The sequence below is a fragment of the Lactuca saligna genome, chromosome 3 (genome assembly GCF_052625555.1).
Source record: "Lactuca saligna cultivar CGN05327 chromosome 3, ASM5262555v1, whole genome shotgun sequence".
Lineage (NCBI taxonomy): Eukaryota > Viridiplantae > Streptophyta > Magnoliopsida > Asterales > Asteraceae > Lactuca > Lactuca saligna.
In genome coordinates, this window is record NC_136419.1 from 44,420,773 (window position 1) to 44,439,343 (window position 18,571).

At 32.5% G+C, this 18,571-nt stretch overlaps 1 protein-coding gene across 1 annotated transcript; it reads left to right on the forward strand.

Annotated features, from left to right (window-relative positions):
* The first annotated feature begins 3,868 nt into the window (after positions 1-3,868).
* On the forward strand, positions 3,869-5,985 carry LOC145036212 (formin-like protein 8). The gene is made up of 2 exons (XM_078984675.1): positions 3,869-4,464; positions 4,560-5,985. Exons 1-2 carry the CDS (start codon positions 3,971-3,973, stop codon positions 5,869-5,871), a joined length of 1,806 nt encoding a protein of 601 aa, XP_078840801.1. The 5' UTR covers positions 3,869-3,970; the 3' UTR covers positions 5,872-5,985.
* Positions 5,986-18,571: the final 12,586 nt, after the last annotated feature.

Consider the following 18,571-nt stretch of genomic DNA (forward strand, 5'->3'; position numbering starts at 1 on the left):
ATTTTTGATACCAAACAATAACTTAAATTTCATATAACCCTATTAGTTTAAAACAATAACTTGAATTGAAGGGTAAATATTCAAAATTAAATGATTCTTGGATGTTAAGTGTGGTATGTGAAATACATATGAACTTTGGTTAAGTTCCACCAATATTCATGAACCACCAAGACATAGCTCGTATGCAAACCAACAAAACTATTCATATTAATATATGAATGAATTTCCAAATGTACTACATCCTTATATTAAGCATGTACACAATGTAGAAGGTGATGGACATTGCGGATTCCGTGCAATTGCTTCTTGTCTTTGTCTTCATCAAGATGAATGGTACCAAATTCGAGTTAATTTAATGGAAGAGTTAGAAACACATACTACTGAATATGGCGACATGTTTGGAAGTGAATATCGGTTTCAACTATATAACTCTTTGAATTTCTCTGGCGAAGAAGCGCCGCTTCAAAACTGGATGATTATGCTTGATACAGGTGTCCTAAATGCTTCAAGATATAACGTGGTATTACATTGTTTTAGCCGACACGCAAGCACAACGTACTTACCACGTGGTATTACATTGTTATTGCAATTGACCTCGTCTATGGTAATCATTATGTCAGGCTAGAGCTAGAAGGAGAGTACCCGATGCCTCCTATTGCACCACAATGGATTCATTGCAAACGTCCATGTGCTGCTGAATGGGTCACCCCGTATATCGAACGGCTAAATAGGTATAATCATTATTATCGTGCTAGTTTTAAAGGCTAAATGTGTATAATCATTATTATTGTTCTAGTTTTAACGTCTAAATATGTATAATAATTATTATCGTTCTAGTTTTAATGATATGTATAATAATATTTATTCTTTTAGTTTTATTGTTTGACAATTTAATTGCAATGTTGATTAATTATTTATAATTATTTTTTATTATAATAATATTTATTAAAAAATATATTTATATAATTATATAGTTAAAAAAAATCAAATGGAATTGGAAACTAAAGTTGATTACCCAAGTTCATTGGTGGAATTCAATCCATTCGATAAAGTAAGGGGATAATAAAGGAATCGGGTTAAATTGATGGACCATATATATATATATATATATATATATATATAAACTCTCATTTGATCTACTTTTAAGTTTTCACATTGAGAAATTTAGTTTCATATGTTAACTATTTTAGCATTTGGTGGGTGTGAAAAGAAAAAGCTAAAATGATTATAAACATTTAAATATATATTATTTTATTAGCTAACATCTATTTATTAATTTATATTTGAAATTTTATGTTTTTAATAAGACAGATCTTCATAAATAGTCAATGTGGTTTCAAAAAAATATCAATTTTATTAACTTTTTTGCGTTCTCATGGAAGTTTCTCGTGGTTTCAATTTTTATCGTGGTTGGTCTATCGTCCATATAAAAGGACTTTTATACAATTAAAAAACAAAAAAAATAAATACCACCCCTACCCCACCTCACCACCATAGCCATAACCCCATCCTACCCTACCCTTTGTCCACCATTACCACCACCACTGCCCACCATCACCAACGTACACCACCACCGTCCTACCATCACCACTGTCACCACCTAACAAAAATCACCACCCTTATTCTCCATTTCGTCAAGCACAAAACATCATCGCCATTATTAACTTCCAAGAGTTGGACCACCACATACCCTTCACCACCGCCGTTTTCATCATCGTATTCTTCATCTTCTTTATCGAAACTCTTCGTTTATTTCTCCCATGTGAATACCTAATCAACAATGAAGCAGATGCAACCATTGCATCATTAAACCAATCACAAGTCCAGTAACTACATTAGAACTTAAACCTCCAACATTATTAGATGCAAAAAATGTAAGAAATCGGAGACCGCTGCTCCCATAAATCGAAAAGAAAAATTAGGCAAAACCCAAGGTGAAAGAAATCAATTAAACTTGTATAGGAGCCGTCAGAGCAGTTTCCATGAAATTAAATGCCAGGGCTTCCAACGTATCTGCAGATTGGAATCACAATGTCGACACATATAGCAACCACCACCACATCATCGACGTCACTTACCCACTATGGAATAAGGTGACACGGATGAGAGTAGCAGTGAACATGGTGAATCCAGATCTAACTGAATCAAATTGTGGGGTTAAGATTCAGGTGGTGTTGTACTTGTGGCCGGTGTCGATGGTGATAAATAGCTTGTTGGAGAAGAGAGAGAATTTTTTGGCGTGAAATGTGTCGTATTTCCCATAAAAAATCTGAACGATGATGTAGATGAAGAGAACAAAACTTACTCCGACTTCGAGAATGGAAGTCCACGGGGTGATTAATGGCCTGCTATGGTGGGTAGAGATATCGACAAGTCGAGGGTGAGGAAGAAGGTTATGGGTGGTGGTGGTGGGGGGGGGGGGGGGGTGGGTATTTTTTTTAAAATAGATTAAATTTAAAAAATAGTAATAAATCAGAATGGATATAAATGTTTTTTTATATGTGTGAGGGATAAAATACATTAGAAATTGAAACAACATGGACCTTCAATGAGACCAAATACACTAGAAACTGAAACCACACGGACTTTAATGAGATCAAAAAAAAATATGGGGACCGAACTTTATATTTTTGGAAACCACAACGATCATTTATGAAGATTTGTCTTTCATTGAAGAATATATTAAAAAACTGATAAAACTAAATATTTTTATTAAATAAAATATCAAAAAAATTATTGAATTAATAAAACATTTATCATATGTTATTCGAATTTAACTATTAACCAAGCCAATTAAACTGATTAAATTGAATTTTACATTGTTCTATTTTAGATAATATTTTAAAAGAAAATACAATTTATTGATTGCCCAAGTTTAATTTTAATTGAAAATAACAACGTACTTGTATTATGAAAACAACAACGTATTTGTATTATAAAACCAAAATTGAAACACACTTTAACTTTTATTTCAAAACCACATACTTTTATTGTTAAAACAAAATAGAAACAAAATATTAGTTTTAAAATAACAATTTTTTTATAATAATGTATCATATTTTTATAGAAATAAATACATTTATATAAAAAATTCAATATAAGTGTCTCAAATTATATCAAGTAAAAATTATAAGTAGATAAAAGGATGGTTTTGTATTTCAAATATATTTAGATAAAAACAAGAAAACAAAATATTAAATTATGTATTGTAGTATAGATATTTTAGACAAAGTTTAGATAACAAAAATTATTTATATATTAAATAAAATATATATTCATGTTGATTAAAATTAGGTAAGTTATATTTTTTTATTTATATAAATATTGCATTGCTACGAATTAGTTTTTTTTTTTTTGCCTTTTTATTGTTTTATAATAATGAATATAATAATTAATATTTTTTTTTTTTATAAATTTCACAAATAGTCTTTATGCGAAGTTCATAAATTTTACAAATGGTTCTTAAGCGAAATTTCAAAAAATATCACAAATGATCATTATGGGGGACTTAACTTCTCTTTCTAACGGATGTTAGTCTTAAGGACCATTTATATCAAAGTTTTCTAAAAAAAAACATTTAATAAAAAAAATACAAAAGGAAAAGAAAAAAAGCTTTCATATAGACTGTTTTGTGAACAGTTTTAAAACCATAAGGACCATTTTTAAATTGTCTTTGAAAATTTATAAACTTACTTCTAAATTTTGTTGAGGTCCAAAGATCATCAAACCAATCATCGACATATGACAGGTAATTAGATGCGGCTACTATTAAAACTCATTTAATTTTATAATGACAAATTGACAATGCACCTCTTATTAAAACTCTTTTAATTCGATATGATAACCAATGTAGCTTCTGTATGACATGTTAAAAGGATAGAATTGAATTCATAGAGATCACTTTTTTCTCATTCATTTATTTACATCTTAATAAACATATCAAGATCGATTGTGAGCTCCGGTTGTTTCAATGATGAATCATTTCACAAGACTTGAAGAATTCAAAGGCGTGATTGTTGATGAAGAAGGATTAGATGTGTTTTACTGGAGGAAACTAGATGATGATGAACCTAAGACAACAATCTTCAAGAAAGAACACCCGAAAGAAGAAGAAAAGAAAATGATATCAATTGATCATGGCAGAAGAAAATCAAATACTCAAATTCAGGAAATTCCATTACTTACACGAAAATCTTCAGCTTCTCTTCCATCTGCAAATCAACAAATCTTGAAAAGTCAACTGTCATCACGCTCCCCACCACCAACACCGCCTACATCTCCACCGCCGCCGCTCCTAGTGCTGCCACCACCACCACCACCTACGCCTAAAACTGGTGGTTTGACTTTGACTTCTTCATCAACACCACCATCACAGGTCAAACATAAGCCATTGCATTGTGAAAAAGTCAACACAAATGTAGAACACCCAACCGCGTGCGACAAACGGGGAAATGGTTCTTTCAGGTAAATTTTCAATCTTTTTGCTAGACTTGTACCTTATGCACATACACTTGTACACAAACACTTACAAAACAATTCAATATAACAATACAATTCAGGTTTAATGGTGATCTAATGGGAGCCCTATTCGGAACCGTAGCAGCCAACAAAAGATCGCCACGTGGCGACCCCACCACTTCCACGACCCCAAAACCCGAAAACAAATCGGGCCCACGCTCGCAAGTTTTCATCCTTGACATCGGAAAATCACAAAACATCGCGATAATTCTTCGATCGTTAATGGTGTCCCGAAGAGAAATCATCGATTGTCTCCTTGAAGGGAAAGGAATTGACATAAATACCCTTGAAAAGCTCACTCGAATCACTCCCACAAAAGAAGAAGAACAACTGATTCTTAACTATGATCATGACATCACAAGGCTAGCAGATGCTGAATCGTTTCTTTACCATATCTTAAGAGCTGTTCCTTCTGCTTTTACTCGATTTAATGCGATGTTTTTCAAGTTAAATTATGATTCGGAAGTGTCACACATCAAGAACACGTTGCAGACACTTGAAAAAGCATGTAACGAGCTTAGAAATCGCGGGCTTTTTGTGAAGTTATTGGAGGCGATTTTGAAAGCGGGAAATCAAATGAATGCAGGAACTTCAAGAGGAAATACTCAAGCTGTCAATTTGAATTCTTTATTGAAATTATGTAATGTTAAAAGCAGTGATGGAAAGACAAGTTTGCTTCATTTTGTTGTTGAAGAAGTTGTGAGATTGGAAGGGAAACGGTGTATGATTAATCGAAATCATAGCTTAAGAAATAGTACTGTAAGTTCAAACTGTGATACATCGAGAGGAAAAGATTATATAAGGCTTGGATTGCCGATTGTGGGAGGGGTAAGTTCGGAATTTTATAACGTGAAGAAAGCTGCGGGAATTGAGTACGATGCACTTTCGAAATCGAGTTCCAGGTTGAACGATCGTTTGACCGAAATCATGAAAACGATGGAGGAATGTGGTGGAGGTGATGGTGGGCGGGGTTTTGTGAGGGAGATGGAGAAGTTTGTTGAAAGGGCAGAATGGGAAATTCACGAGTTGGGTGAAGAAGAGGAAAGGGTTATTAGGGTTGTGAAGAAGACGAATGAGTATTATCAAGTTGGGGCTTCGAAAGATAAAGGAAGGAAGCAGTTTCAGTTGTTTGGGATTGTGAAAGCTTTTCTTGAAATGGTGGATAAGGCTTGTGTTGATATTGCTGTAAAGTTGCAGAAGAGGAGAACTGGTGGTGGAGAGGCGGCAGCGGTGGCGGCGGTGGTGGTGCCACCAATGCCGACTACGCCTAACCGGCCGTCGGTGAGGTTTCCGGTTTTGCCGGTGAATTTCATTAGTAGCAGCTGTTCGAGTGATTCAGATGAAGATTTGTAAGTAATAAAAAGGGTATATAAAGATTATTGATTGTTGTTTGGATTTTGGATTTGAAACGAGGAAAAGTGTATCCATATTGAGTTTATTCTTTTTAAAAATTCTATGTGATTTTAATTCTCACCGTGTAAATAGTAATTATGGAGTTCAAACACAATTGTGTTTGAATCTTTTATGATCAAGAAGATCATAAAGACACAACCCTAGATGAACGAATTAAAGTCGGAATCAATTGGCCGATTTAAGCTGCAAGAAATTAAACCGAGAAATTTACAAAAATAGCCATTTACACTAATGATATTACAAAAATAGCCAAAAAAAATCGAAATTACAAAAATGACCACTCATTTCGCAGATGAGAAGGTCCCATCTGCGAAATGGGCTTCTCATATGCGAAAGTACAAGTACCTAAAGCACAGTTGTGCTTTAGGTACTTGTACTTTCACAGATGAGAAGCCCCATCTGCGAAATTGCTTGTCATCTGCGAAATGCCCTCGAATTTGACTATAAAAACGTTTTTTTCTTCTTCATTTTTCACCCTTCTCTACACAAAAACTCTCTCTAACTTTGGGCTTATCTCGGAATTTTGGCTAGTTTTTGAAGAAAATGGAGGATTATGTCAACAATCCCGCAAATATGGTTAGATTTTAACTCTTTTAATGTCAACAATCTCTTTATTTTATCATTTGTTGTATTATTTAGTGTTAAAAAAGGGTAATTTTGTTGTGTTTGATAGTTTTAATATTTTTTAGTATACTTGAAGTTTAAATGCAAGTAGAGACAAGTAGAGACTGCGTAGATAATGTTTACAATTTGTTATTTTTGTTGTTTTTTTAGTTGTTGTATAACCTGAAATCTTGTATATTCTTATGTTGGATTAGTGTCTAAGTCCATAACTATTTTGGTATGTACTTGACCCGATGGTGCATGGTCCTTTTGGGTTGCCTTCACCAAAGCAACTTGATTGGAGAAATGAATAAAAAGAGAGGGGATAATATGATTTATTAATATGTTATAAGAATAATATATTAAAGGAGAAATCATATTTGTTTAATTAATATTGGTCAATAATTAATTAAGAATTAGTTTTGTGATAAAATGTAATTAATTAAACTAGAGGGGCTGATTTGTAATTATGTGATAGTTACAAAATAAGGTAATGATTATCTTATTTATATGGTGGACGAATTTAAGGTTGGAAAGCCTTAGAATTCGAGTATGATAAGGATTCAAGGATTATCTTATTGGTTGCTTAATGGATAATCAACTAGATAAGGATAATGACTGAAACCCTATCTCTACACCTATATAAACACCTCTAGGGTCATGAATTCGTGAATCCCTTCCCAAGAGGTCCTAGATACGAATTCTAACCTCTCACCTCTCTCTTTATACCTTCTCCATTTGCTTATGGTGTTTGTGAGCCATAAGAGGAGTGACACTTGTGACTCTAAGCATTCCAAAGTCAATACAAGGAGGAATTGGGATTGTTATTGCTACATAACAATCAAGGTATGATCTTAAACCTAATTACATATTAATATGATTACTTGTATGCTAGAATTAGGGTTTATAGTCTTGGATTCAAAGCATGTACAATAGAGAAACCTAGATCCTAGCATTAGGGTTTGTATGAGCACATAGGATGTCTTATGACCAAAACCCATCATCTTATCGTATAATTGTTTATATAAAGTGCAAAATAGTCGTTTGTATATATATTTGTCGTATAAGTATAACATTTGTATAAGTTGAAAATTTGTCGTATATATATTGTTAGAAATTGTTTGTGTTTGTCGTATAAGTATAACATTTGTATAAGTTGAAAATTTGTTGTATATATATTGTTAGAAATTGTTTGTATTTGTCGTGTAAGTTGAAAATTTGTATAAAGTTGTCGTATAACTTGCAAAATTGTTAGTTTGTTTGTCGTTTTATTTATTTATTTATTTTTTTGTTTATATGGTTATAAAATGTTAGTTTTAATTAGAAAGATAAAAATTGTTTATATATTTGTCGTTTAAGTTGAAAATTTGTTTAAGTTGAATATTTATCGTTGATATATTTATCGTTTAAGTTGAAAATATGTTTAATAAAATGTTTATATAATTATGTATGATATTGTTTTCTATCGTTAATATATTAGTTGTATAACTTGGAAAATTGTTTATATATGTGTATGTTATTGTTTTTTTTATCGGAAATATATATATATTAGTAATTAAGAAATTGTATTTGCAGTTCGTAATCATATATTTTTAAAAAAATATTTTTTAGTTATCTAATTTGTTTTTATGTTTTTTTTGCAGCATGATTTTAGTTTAATGAATACGAAAGCCTTTGCGAACTTAAAAGGCTCTGGCGGTAACATATGGGAAGTATTTGAAGTTTTCGATAATACCCGACGTGCTATTTTCAGAGATACCGTCTTTGGTTATTTTATTGATGTCCCTCGTTTACAAGGGGACACATTATTGTTTCATAAAATGTTCCTTCATCAGATCCGGTCGGACCCTGTTTTATCCCCAGATGGAATAAAACGTTTATATTTTCGAGTAGGCAATACGAAAATGGTTTATGGGCCGGAAGAGTTTTGTTTGATTACCGGCTTCAATTTTGGGGAGTATCCAAAAAACATTAGGAGAAAAGGGTCAGAAAAATTAATAAGCAGTAAAAAAAGATGTTTACCGCGTGAACGGCTATTTCCGGACCATACTAATAGTTCGGTGAAAATGGGCGACCTGAAAAGTTTAATTTTAAATCGAACATTCCTAGCACTTGACGACGTTGATGCAGTTAGAGTATGTTTGATATACATTTTGTGTGAAGGTTTTTTGGGTAAAGAAGTTAACGATCGGGTGCCACAAGATTGGTTTTATTTGGCTGAGAATTTGGATCTCTGGAATGGGTATATTTTGTTTACGTTAAAAGTTCTATTTTATTAAAGTTATAATTTATATAATAATCAATTTTGTTTTTTTGTTTTGTTAGCTTCTCTTGGGGTAGCTATCTCTGGGATTTTACCTATGTTGACCTTGAGGATACATGGAATAAGATACATAATAATTTATCAGTTTCTGAGCGTGGTAAAACTTTAAAGTACTCCGTCTCAGGATTTACGGCTCCAATAAGGGTATAAAAATTTTCTTATATTTAAATTGTTTTATTGTTATGTTTTTTATTTTAATTTAAACTTTTATTACTGTAATTGTAAAAAATTGTAGATATGGATATATGAGATGATTCCGGCTGTTCGTGCATGTGGATTTGCATCAAGAAAAAATAAAGACTTGCCTCGGATGAAACGATGGAGTGGAACAAAAAAATTGAAATGGGTTGACGTGAACAAGATTTGGTCAAAGATGCAGGTTTAAAAATAATTCGTTTATTATTAATAAAGTTGATTATTATACTTTTATATGCATTTTTAATATGTTTAATTTTTTAGGCGGGGCTACCACAAAGACAAAACATATTACCGGGTGATGGTGAGATGACATCTTTTTATTATATGTCATTTCAAGAGTATGTATATGGTGAAGGGAAAGCAGTTCCATCCCCAGTACGGGACTATTTTAGGAGACAAGACGAATCTTCGTTTAGTATGTCGTCCAGTGGCCGCAGCAACAGCAGCCTCAGAAAGAGCAGCGTATCTCTCATCAAATGTCTCCATCAGAGTGGTCTTGATAGACCCGAACATCTCTGGTATCTCTGCCCTGATGGCCGCAGCCACCTCCTCCTGGATGATCCTACGGATCTCATCATCACTCGAACTGCCGATCACTAGTGTGTAGCGCGTCCAAACAATGGTCTCCTTTTGAAATACAACGTAAGAATATTAGAGACCCTTTTCGAGTATAAATACACTCGATAACTCCACCCTACTCGTTCCTTGGTGCCCAAAGGATTCTTACTTGGACTGCGTACCAACCCGGTATCTTTAGTAGTATGGGCCCAATACTACCGTCCGTACCGCGTTGGCATTCATCCCAAGTCCTCCTCCTTGAGCCCCAAATCCCAAGTACTCTACTCTTTCTATCATGTGCTACTCACTAACAAAACTCTCATAAGCACCTCGCGGCTATCTAAATCACTCTTAAGCATCTCTAGCAGCGAAACCCCTAGACTAAGGCATCATGTATCAAGCCACTCTAGTCCTAACAAGAATACATAGTCTACTCTAGCACGCATATCGTAACTCATCATATAGCATACATAACATATCTGATAATCACTTATTAGGAGGGTATTTTGGGAAATTACCGTTCGGGCGCTGGCTGATCGTACACACGGCTCTGCTCTGTTTGTCTTAAAACTCTTTTTACTCTTTTTCAAAAAATATTATTTTTATTTTTATTATTAAAAGTTTCCTCAAATCCCCAGTTTGAGTTCAGATACGCCCGAAGATATATCCGAATCCCTCAAACCAAGGCTTTAATACCAACTTGTAACACCGTAAAAATTTGAACAATTTTTCACTTTTGTAACCCATAAAATATCATTTAAAATCATAAACAAATCAGTATATCAACATTGTATCAATACAAAACCCAAGATCAATATATATATATATATATATATATATATATATATATATATATATATATATATATAAACTCCGGTATGCGTGTGTACGGATCATGTCGGCGCCTTCCCGCGATCATCGCTGGTACCTGAAACACATAACACATAACACTGTAAGCATAAATGCTTAGTGAGTTCCCCAAAATACCACTCTAACACATAATAGCCACTCGAGGCTGTAACTCTATTGACCCTCTGGTCTATGTGTCTCAGTGGGGTCCTCCAGCCCCAACTCTCTATGGGCCCTCTGGCCCTAACTCTGTGGACCCGAAATTCCTAGCTCTGTGGACCCGAAGGTCCTAACTCTGTAACTCTGAATCATACATAGCTCATATCACAATAAATCATAGCACATAAATAACATGCAATTACACTGGCATATAACTCTAAAATACTTTATCACATAACTCTGTTACCACACTAGGTAAAGTATAGTGAGAAGACTCACCTCAGGCGTCTCGGTAAATCTCTGTCTCGGTAGGAATATTGCCTAGTCTTTGCGTATTCACATAAAGTAAATACTCTTATAAATATAATTTCTCAAGACTAGACTCAACCTGCCTTTGGCACCCTCAGGAGGGAAAAAGGCTATTTTACCCCCCTCTCAACACAAGTACTTCATTGACCAAACCCTAAAAGTCAACGGTCACACTTTGACCCTACTCGCCGAGTGCACTCTAGTGACTCGGCGAGTACACACATGTCCTTTAACACTTTGTCCCGCTAGGCACGCCGAGTCCCTCCCTATGCTTGACAAGTAATACTAGGCATGAATCGCGGGGCCACCACGACTCAACTCGCCGATTCTCAAGAACAACTCGGCGAGTGCCGCCTTGAACTCCAGTCCTCTAACTCCCTTCTGACTCACTGAGTCATCCCCCAACTCAACAAGTCTACTCACTAAGCAATTTACGTGAAACCCTAACCCTACTTGCCAAGTCTCAGGAACAACTCGGCGAGTTCATGCCATGCACAAACTCTACTGGCCTCCTGAGGTCAGATCTGTGTCCCTAAATCAAAGATATGGCCTTCCCTAGCATGAATGTCACCTAAATCAAAGAATCTGCCAATATATTTAAGGATATTTTGACAATTAAATAAATTGATGTAAGACCTATAAAGACTAGTTTATGTTTATGTTTTTGTATCAGTTATGACATCCCAGTCATTTAAATTTAATGAAAAGTGTTTCTTCAAAAATGTTTTTGATATTGATATCATTTTACATTAATAATATTCTGGGACAAATCTACACTAATAAATAAATACTTTGCATTAAATAAGAATAAAGAAAAAGTTTTTAAATTAGCCGTAAAATTGGGGATGTCACAATATAGCCTGTTGAGCAACAAAGTCAAAGAAAAATGGAAATGAGAGTCACAACGCGTCGGTGTGTCCAGGAGACAGACACGTGTCACTGGAGCTTGATGCGTGGTAAAGGGAAATACATATCAAAGTCGCAGTGCGAAAAATGATAGTCGCGGTGTGTTGGTATGGCTAACTGGCGGGACAGGTGTTACTGGAGCGTGATACATGGAAGAAACTATGATTTACGCAAGAGTCACGACACGAAAACAAAATATTCATGATGTAAATATGGGATAGGTGGCAGGAGACTCAACATGTATGGATACATGATAACCATTGGGAATACACGTGGGTCGCAACACAACTCAAGGGTTGTCGTGGCGTGATTGTCTAGCCTATTTACAAGTGTTATGTGTGAAAGAGGGGGGGGGGGGGGGTGGGGTTTGCCCGACGAACGGGAATAGTCGGTATGATATTCTTACAAGAATATTGTTAATGGTTCCTTCGAGACCAAAGTAATGGTTAGGGAACACTGATATGAAATTTATATGGTTATATTAATACGAGAAAATATTAAAATATGAGAATCCTACCATAGTATTCGTATGGAAATATTATTATATAGTTCATTCGTGAACTTTATTATAGGTTTTCTTCGGGAACACTTGTTAATGATTTCCTACAGAAAGTGTGTTAAATGACTTCCTGACATGATATTGGGCTAACTTGGTGGGATGAAATCCTTGTGTATGTGGTTTATGTTGGTAACACCAATGAGTTGTAAACATGAGAAATATATAAATGTTTTTGTACAAAACCAAATGTTTACATGACTATTATGATTTATGATTTTTGTACAACCAAAATGATGATTTTGGTTGTCAAAAAGTTGGGATATTTCATAATGAAAACATCGAGGATAAAATAGAACACATAAAATATAGATAATGGATATAAATATAGAGAATGAGATGAAAATGAGGGACAAAATAGTCGTTTTACTTTCCCGCATACTTAACGTAGCTTTTTAACATCATCTAAGACATGTGCCAAACATGAATCGTTTTAGGGATCACTTGTGCAACAAATAAAAAATGAGAAAAAATGAGGGACAAAATACTCGTTTTACTAATTTCATCCGCTTTTTAACGTTGTCTGAGACATGTACCAAACATGAATCGTTTTAGGGATCACTTGTGCAACAAATAAAATATGAGAAGACAAAGTTCAAAACTTTTGATATACCCCACAACACCATTTGTGTAATTTATTTTAGCATTTATAAACTAATTTCTAAACTTTATTTAACTTAAGGACCAAATATTATCAAACACATCACATGATCGACATATGATAAGTAACTAATGATGTGTCTACTACTAAAACTCATGTTACTTTATAATGACAACTAATGATGCACCCGTTATTATTAATGACAAATGTGTCTTTGAATATATTAGACCTAAAAAGGATATGATTGTTCAGTTTTCTTATTGTTAGGTGGTTCACAGGGAGGTGTAAATTTCATCTTAGATTGGAATTTATGATTTCAAAGACTAGTTTTCTTCTACATGTCGAGGCCTACTTCTGGTTCCATTTGGGTTAATATTCTCAGGCTTCGTATAGTTTGCATGACAAAGATATTGAAAATTTTCATGCATGCTTGAAAAAGACTTGTTGATGGTAGGGTGTTCACGGAACGATTTGAAACCGTAAAACTGGCTAAACCGGTAATCGGTTTGGTTTTACGGTTTGTATTTTTTTCATTACGGTTTGGCTTGCGGTTTAGAACTTTTCAAACAGTATAAAAACCGAACCGGATCATACGATATATATATATATATATATATATATATATATATATATATATATATATATATATATATATATATATATATATATATATATATATATATATATATATATATAGGGTAAAGTGAATATACCTAACAACCTTATATAAGCTTAGGTACCTAACCACATCATACTACATTATTTTGTATCATATTTGCATTATAATAACCCAAAGTTCTTAAAATTCAACCTCATAACTTGATTGCTTCCAAAATCTTTGGACTTTCACCATTATTTTCCTTCAAATGATGTCTTTCTATCAAAGACCCCCTGGTGGGTTTCATATACTACCGTTACATATCAAATGGTGTAAGAGGAATATAACGGTGAATATCTGAAAATCTTGGAAGTAAATCAAGTTAAAGGTTGAATTTTAATAACCTTAGACTATTTCAATGGAAATATAATGCAAAACAATGTAGTATAATGTGGTTAGGTACCTAAGCTTATATAAGGTTGTTAGGTATATTCACTTTACCCATATATATATATATATATATATATATATATATATATATATATATATATATATATATATATATATATATATATATATATATATAATTTTATATGTATTTGTATTTAATTTTTGTATATAAATAACTTTATTATGTGAAATCCAATTGAAAATTGAAAACTATCTGTCTTTCCCAATCCTACTATCCAACACTCAATAGAGTCCAGCCCAAAGCAGGTTTCCTTTTCACTTTATCTTTACTATAATCGAAAAATACATTGCCTTATTTTCTCTTATCCTAATCTGATTTTTTTTTTAAATGTCACACTCTTATTCAATTTGACAAATATCATTTTATGGTTATTTTGAATTAATTTCTTTTCCACATGTCATTTTATGGGTTTTTCTATTTTAATAAATTCTACATAATATTTTATTATAATAATTATAATAAATGTAGTAATAAATAAATATATCAATTTCATTAATGTTCTTATCTTTTTATTTCAAAATTCTCAAATTAAAGTTCTTTAGTTTATTTTGTTTATTTATTTAAATTTAAAAGATAAAAAAAAATCAGATTTAGTAATTTATTATTTTTCTTATAAATCCAAAGTTTTTAAATATTTAGACATTATTATTTAATTTTTTTAATTAACTCATGTAATACATTGGTTTTACACCTTATCGAAAAATACGCAAGCAGCTCCGCTTGGAGCAAGAGTCGAATTTGTTGTTCTTCTTCTTCACTTCTTCGTCATGATCAGCTCCGCTTGTAGGAAGAGTCGAAGCCGTTTCGTTTCGCAAAAGACGCAAGCAGGTCCGTTTCTTTTTCTTCCATTCTGAATAAATTGTTTGTGTTTAATCACAGGTTTGCTAGAAGTATTATCAATCAAACTCGATCCAAATTTTAACTATGTACAAAAGGGTTATAGCCATAAATTTAAAAGACTGAATCAAATTTATCTAATAAAACTTATCTCTATTATTTCCTTCCCAAAGCTCAAAGCATTGGCTTGTTCGTGTAGAGATGCCAGCATCAGGAGTCATCACCAGGACAAGTCATTACTAGGACATACTTGGTTGATTGTTATACTCGGATACTAACCAAAGTTTTGGGAAAGTACGTATTTATGTTTTTCTTGTAAAAATGAAACCTTTTTTTTTTTGCTTTCTTTGGCATTCTAATCTTTAATTTGATTTTAATATAACAGTGAGAAGAAAGCACAAATGTGTATATATCATATTTCCTTACACTCTGACTATAGATTTTATTTTGAACTCAATGATGAGTATGCGAAGGAATTATCCAGTAAGTTATACCGTAAATTCATGTTACAATATTTATTTGTATCTTTTTGTAAATTATGAGTGTGTTGCAAGTGTTCCTGGTGTTATATCTGTTTGAGCAAGAAATAAAGAAGCTTTTTGTAATAGGTACGTTGCATATTTTAATGCAAATATGTTATTAATTTTTCCCATTGTTATCAAATGTACTTATTTTTAAGGGAAATGATGAAATATGGTTTGACAATTGACAGGTATGTTGTTCTATACATGTTAGAAAACTGGAATTTGAAAGTTTTGGAGAGCTTGTTGAGGGTATTTATGTCATTTCACTCTCAACATGAAATAGACTTGTCAAATCTCATTGGATAGGTTGTTTAGAACTCTACTGTTTTATTTCCTTCATGTAACCTTGCAACTCCATTCTAAAAAAACTCTGCTAAATCGATATATGCTAAGCATTTCAACTCTTTGTAGAAAGGATACAAAGGCCATTAATAGAGGTTATATAATATTGGCTTGATTAGATTCATAAAGTAGTCAATTGCTTCTAGCTGAAGACTCAAAATTTAATGGTGGCACTTCTTGAGATTAATGTACATTAAAAAGCTTCCAGTTTTCAAAAACAAAAAGTTTAGAGTCAAAAGCCCTTTATTTATATATTAGCTTTTTGAATATCCAAATTAATTGTTTTATATCTTATAAACGTATATACTTTTATTATTGCTATTTTTTTCAAGTTGTTGATAATGATAATGATAGCCACCTCGAAAGCCAATGAATATGGGATCAAATAGTGACATCTGTGTTTTGCCCGTTAAGCTTTCAAGTTTCAACTATTGGTTTCAATTTAATTAATTTAAGATATGCTTAGTTTTTAATCATATATCATATAGCTTTGTTGTAAATTTAAAATGATATTTTTTAAATGTAAAAAATGAGAAAAGAATGTATATATATATATATATATATATATATATATATATATATATATATATATATATATATATATATATATATATATACTAGGTTACAGCCCGTGAAAACCACAGGTAAAACATTTATAAAATTTTATTAAACGAATAAAGTATAAGTTTTATTTAGACAATATACAAATTGCACCCTTTTTTAATTAGATAATATTCAACATTACTTGAATACACACAAATAGCAATTTTCTTGTCATCTACGTAAGCACCTTACATTTCATTCACCACAAACACAAAGTTCAATATTACAATTACATGTTTACTAACTTCAAATAATCATTTGTGTATTGGCTCTAGGCTAGAATTTTGAGACGTTCTAATGTTGTATACTTTATATTATCACACTTTGACCTTCCCTTAGTTTATGTTTGTTTCCAAAACAAAATAACAACACATAAATTATAGAATGAAAAGCAAGTTCATACTTGATAACTTAGTTTTGGTGTAGAAGCATCCTACATGCACCGGCAAACCTGTTAAGTAATTAGACTAAATATTATTTCAAGAAAAGTCACAACAATGAGAAAATAAGATATAATCACATTCATGATGAAATTTTATAGGGATAGAACTTTCTAACCCTTTTTCTTCTTTCTGTGATGTTATGATATTGTTTCTATGATGTTATGATATTCTTGCATATGATTATCAACAACAATGTAACACCTCAGTAACACTTATTTTGGCAAAAACACTTGTAAGGTATGATATTGTAATGCGAAAAATTAGAAAGAAAAAAAAGTTTCATTCTAATCACACCCACACTCGCCCACTTAGATGATTCCTTCTAAATACAAAGATTTAACATAAACCCATTTTGAACGGGAAGCTAGATGGTGGGTCTTCCCTCCCACCTACTTCATATTTTTCAAGATAATCATGAGACAACGTGATTATATGGGAGTTGATTTTGCAAATAAACCAAGTTGTGTGATCAAATCTTGAAAAAAAAACATTCATACCTATAGCAATTTTGACTTGTCTAAGTGATACATAGCATACCCTGCCATTCCATCTGCAATGATGACCTACATGTAAAACTTGCTACATTTGATCGAACATAAACTCAATAGAACTCTTTTATATGACATTATAAAGGAAATTTATAACAAACGATGATGATAGGTTTGACATTATCTCATACTGAGACATGAAACCCAACCATTGATCCTCAATTATAGGAAATCCCAAAACATAATCTCCAAAAACTCAAACCAAAAATAAGACCAAAAGGATGTAAGTTTATGCTTTAACCCCTTTTCCATAACATCGTGATCCTCTTGGAACGTGCATTAGACACCTGTCAGACATCATCAAACAAACAACTCCGTTAACAAAAGACTAAACACCGTGATCTATGTCATGACCTAAATGGTAAAAAAAAAAAAAGAGGACCGAGTCAGAAACTACTTTAAGTAAAAACAATATGCTACGAACCTGATCAAAATTCGTTAAAATTTCAGCAACAAAAGGGAAAACTCTACAAAAATCAGGTGGTTTGAGTTGAAGTTTTTCGAAAAAAAAAATGAATACAACCAAAGAAAAGACATACTTTAAGACCATGAACACTACGAAAAAGCAAAATGAGGAATCAAATCGTAACAGAAGAAAGATTAATACATTGATGGTTTGACAATGCCACTAATGGACTGAAGAAATTTTACTTTTCTCTTCTTGGAAGAAACAATCCCAATTGAACCGAGTACTCTGTAATGAATTAAACACCATGGACATAAAAATTCACTATTTTCTAATAGTTTATGATCGATGAAAGTTGGTAGAAATCAAATGAGAATCATACATTGATTGAATTGAAGGTGATTGATGTCTCATAAGCACCTGCCTCGGTTAATTAGGCTTTGAATAAAAAGCTCCGAGTAAGACGAAGATGAAGAACTTCCTATCCAAGTGTTCGAGAGATCGAGAGAAAGAGTAAGAAGATATGTGTGTGATTTCTTGCATTTCTGCCCCTGATTATGCGCGATCATGGTTTTGAAAAATGAAAAAGATAGATTGGGATTAGGTTTCTATAAACGTAAAAAATTGAGTGTAAATAATAGAGTTTGGTGATTTGATTTTCGATAAATTTGGAATGGATTACCTTAATAATGTTAATTTATTTGAGATTTTCGGTGAGGAGCACCCTGATTTATCGTCGTTCCTGAATGACAAGAAGTAGCAGGAAAACAGAATGTAGAGATAAGGAGAGGGCAAATTCGGAAGT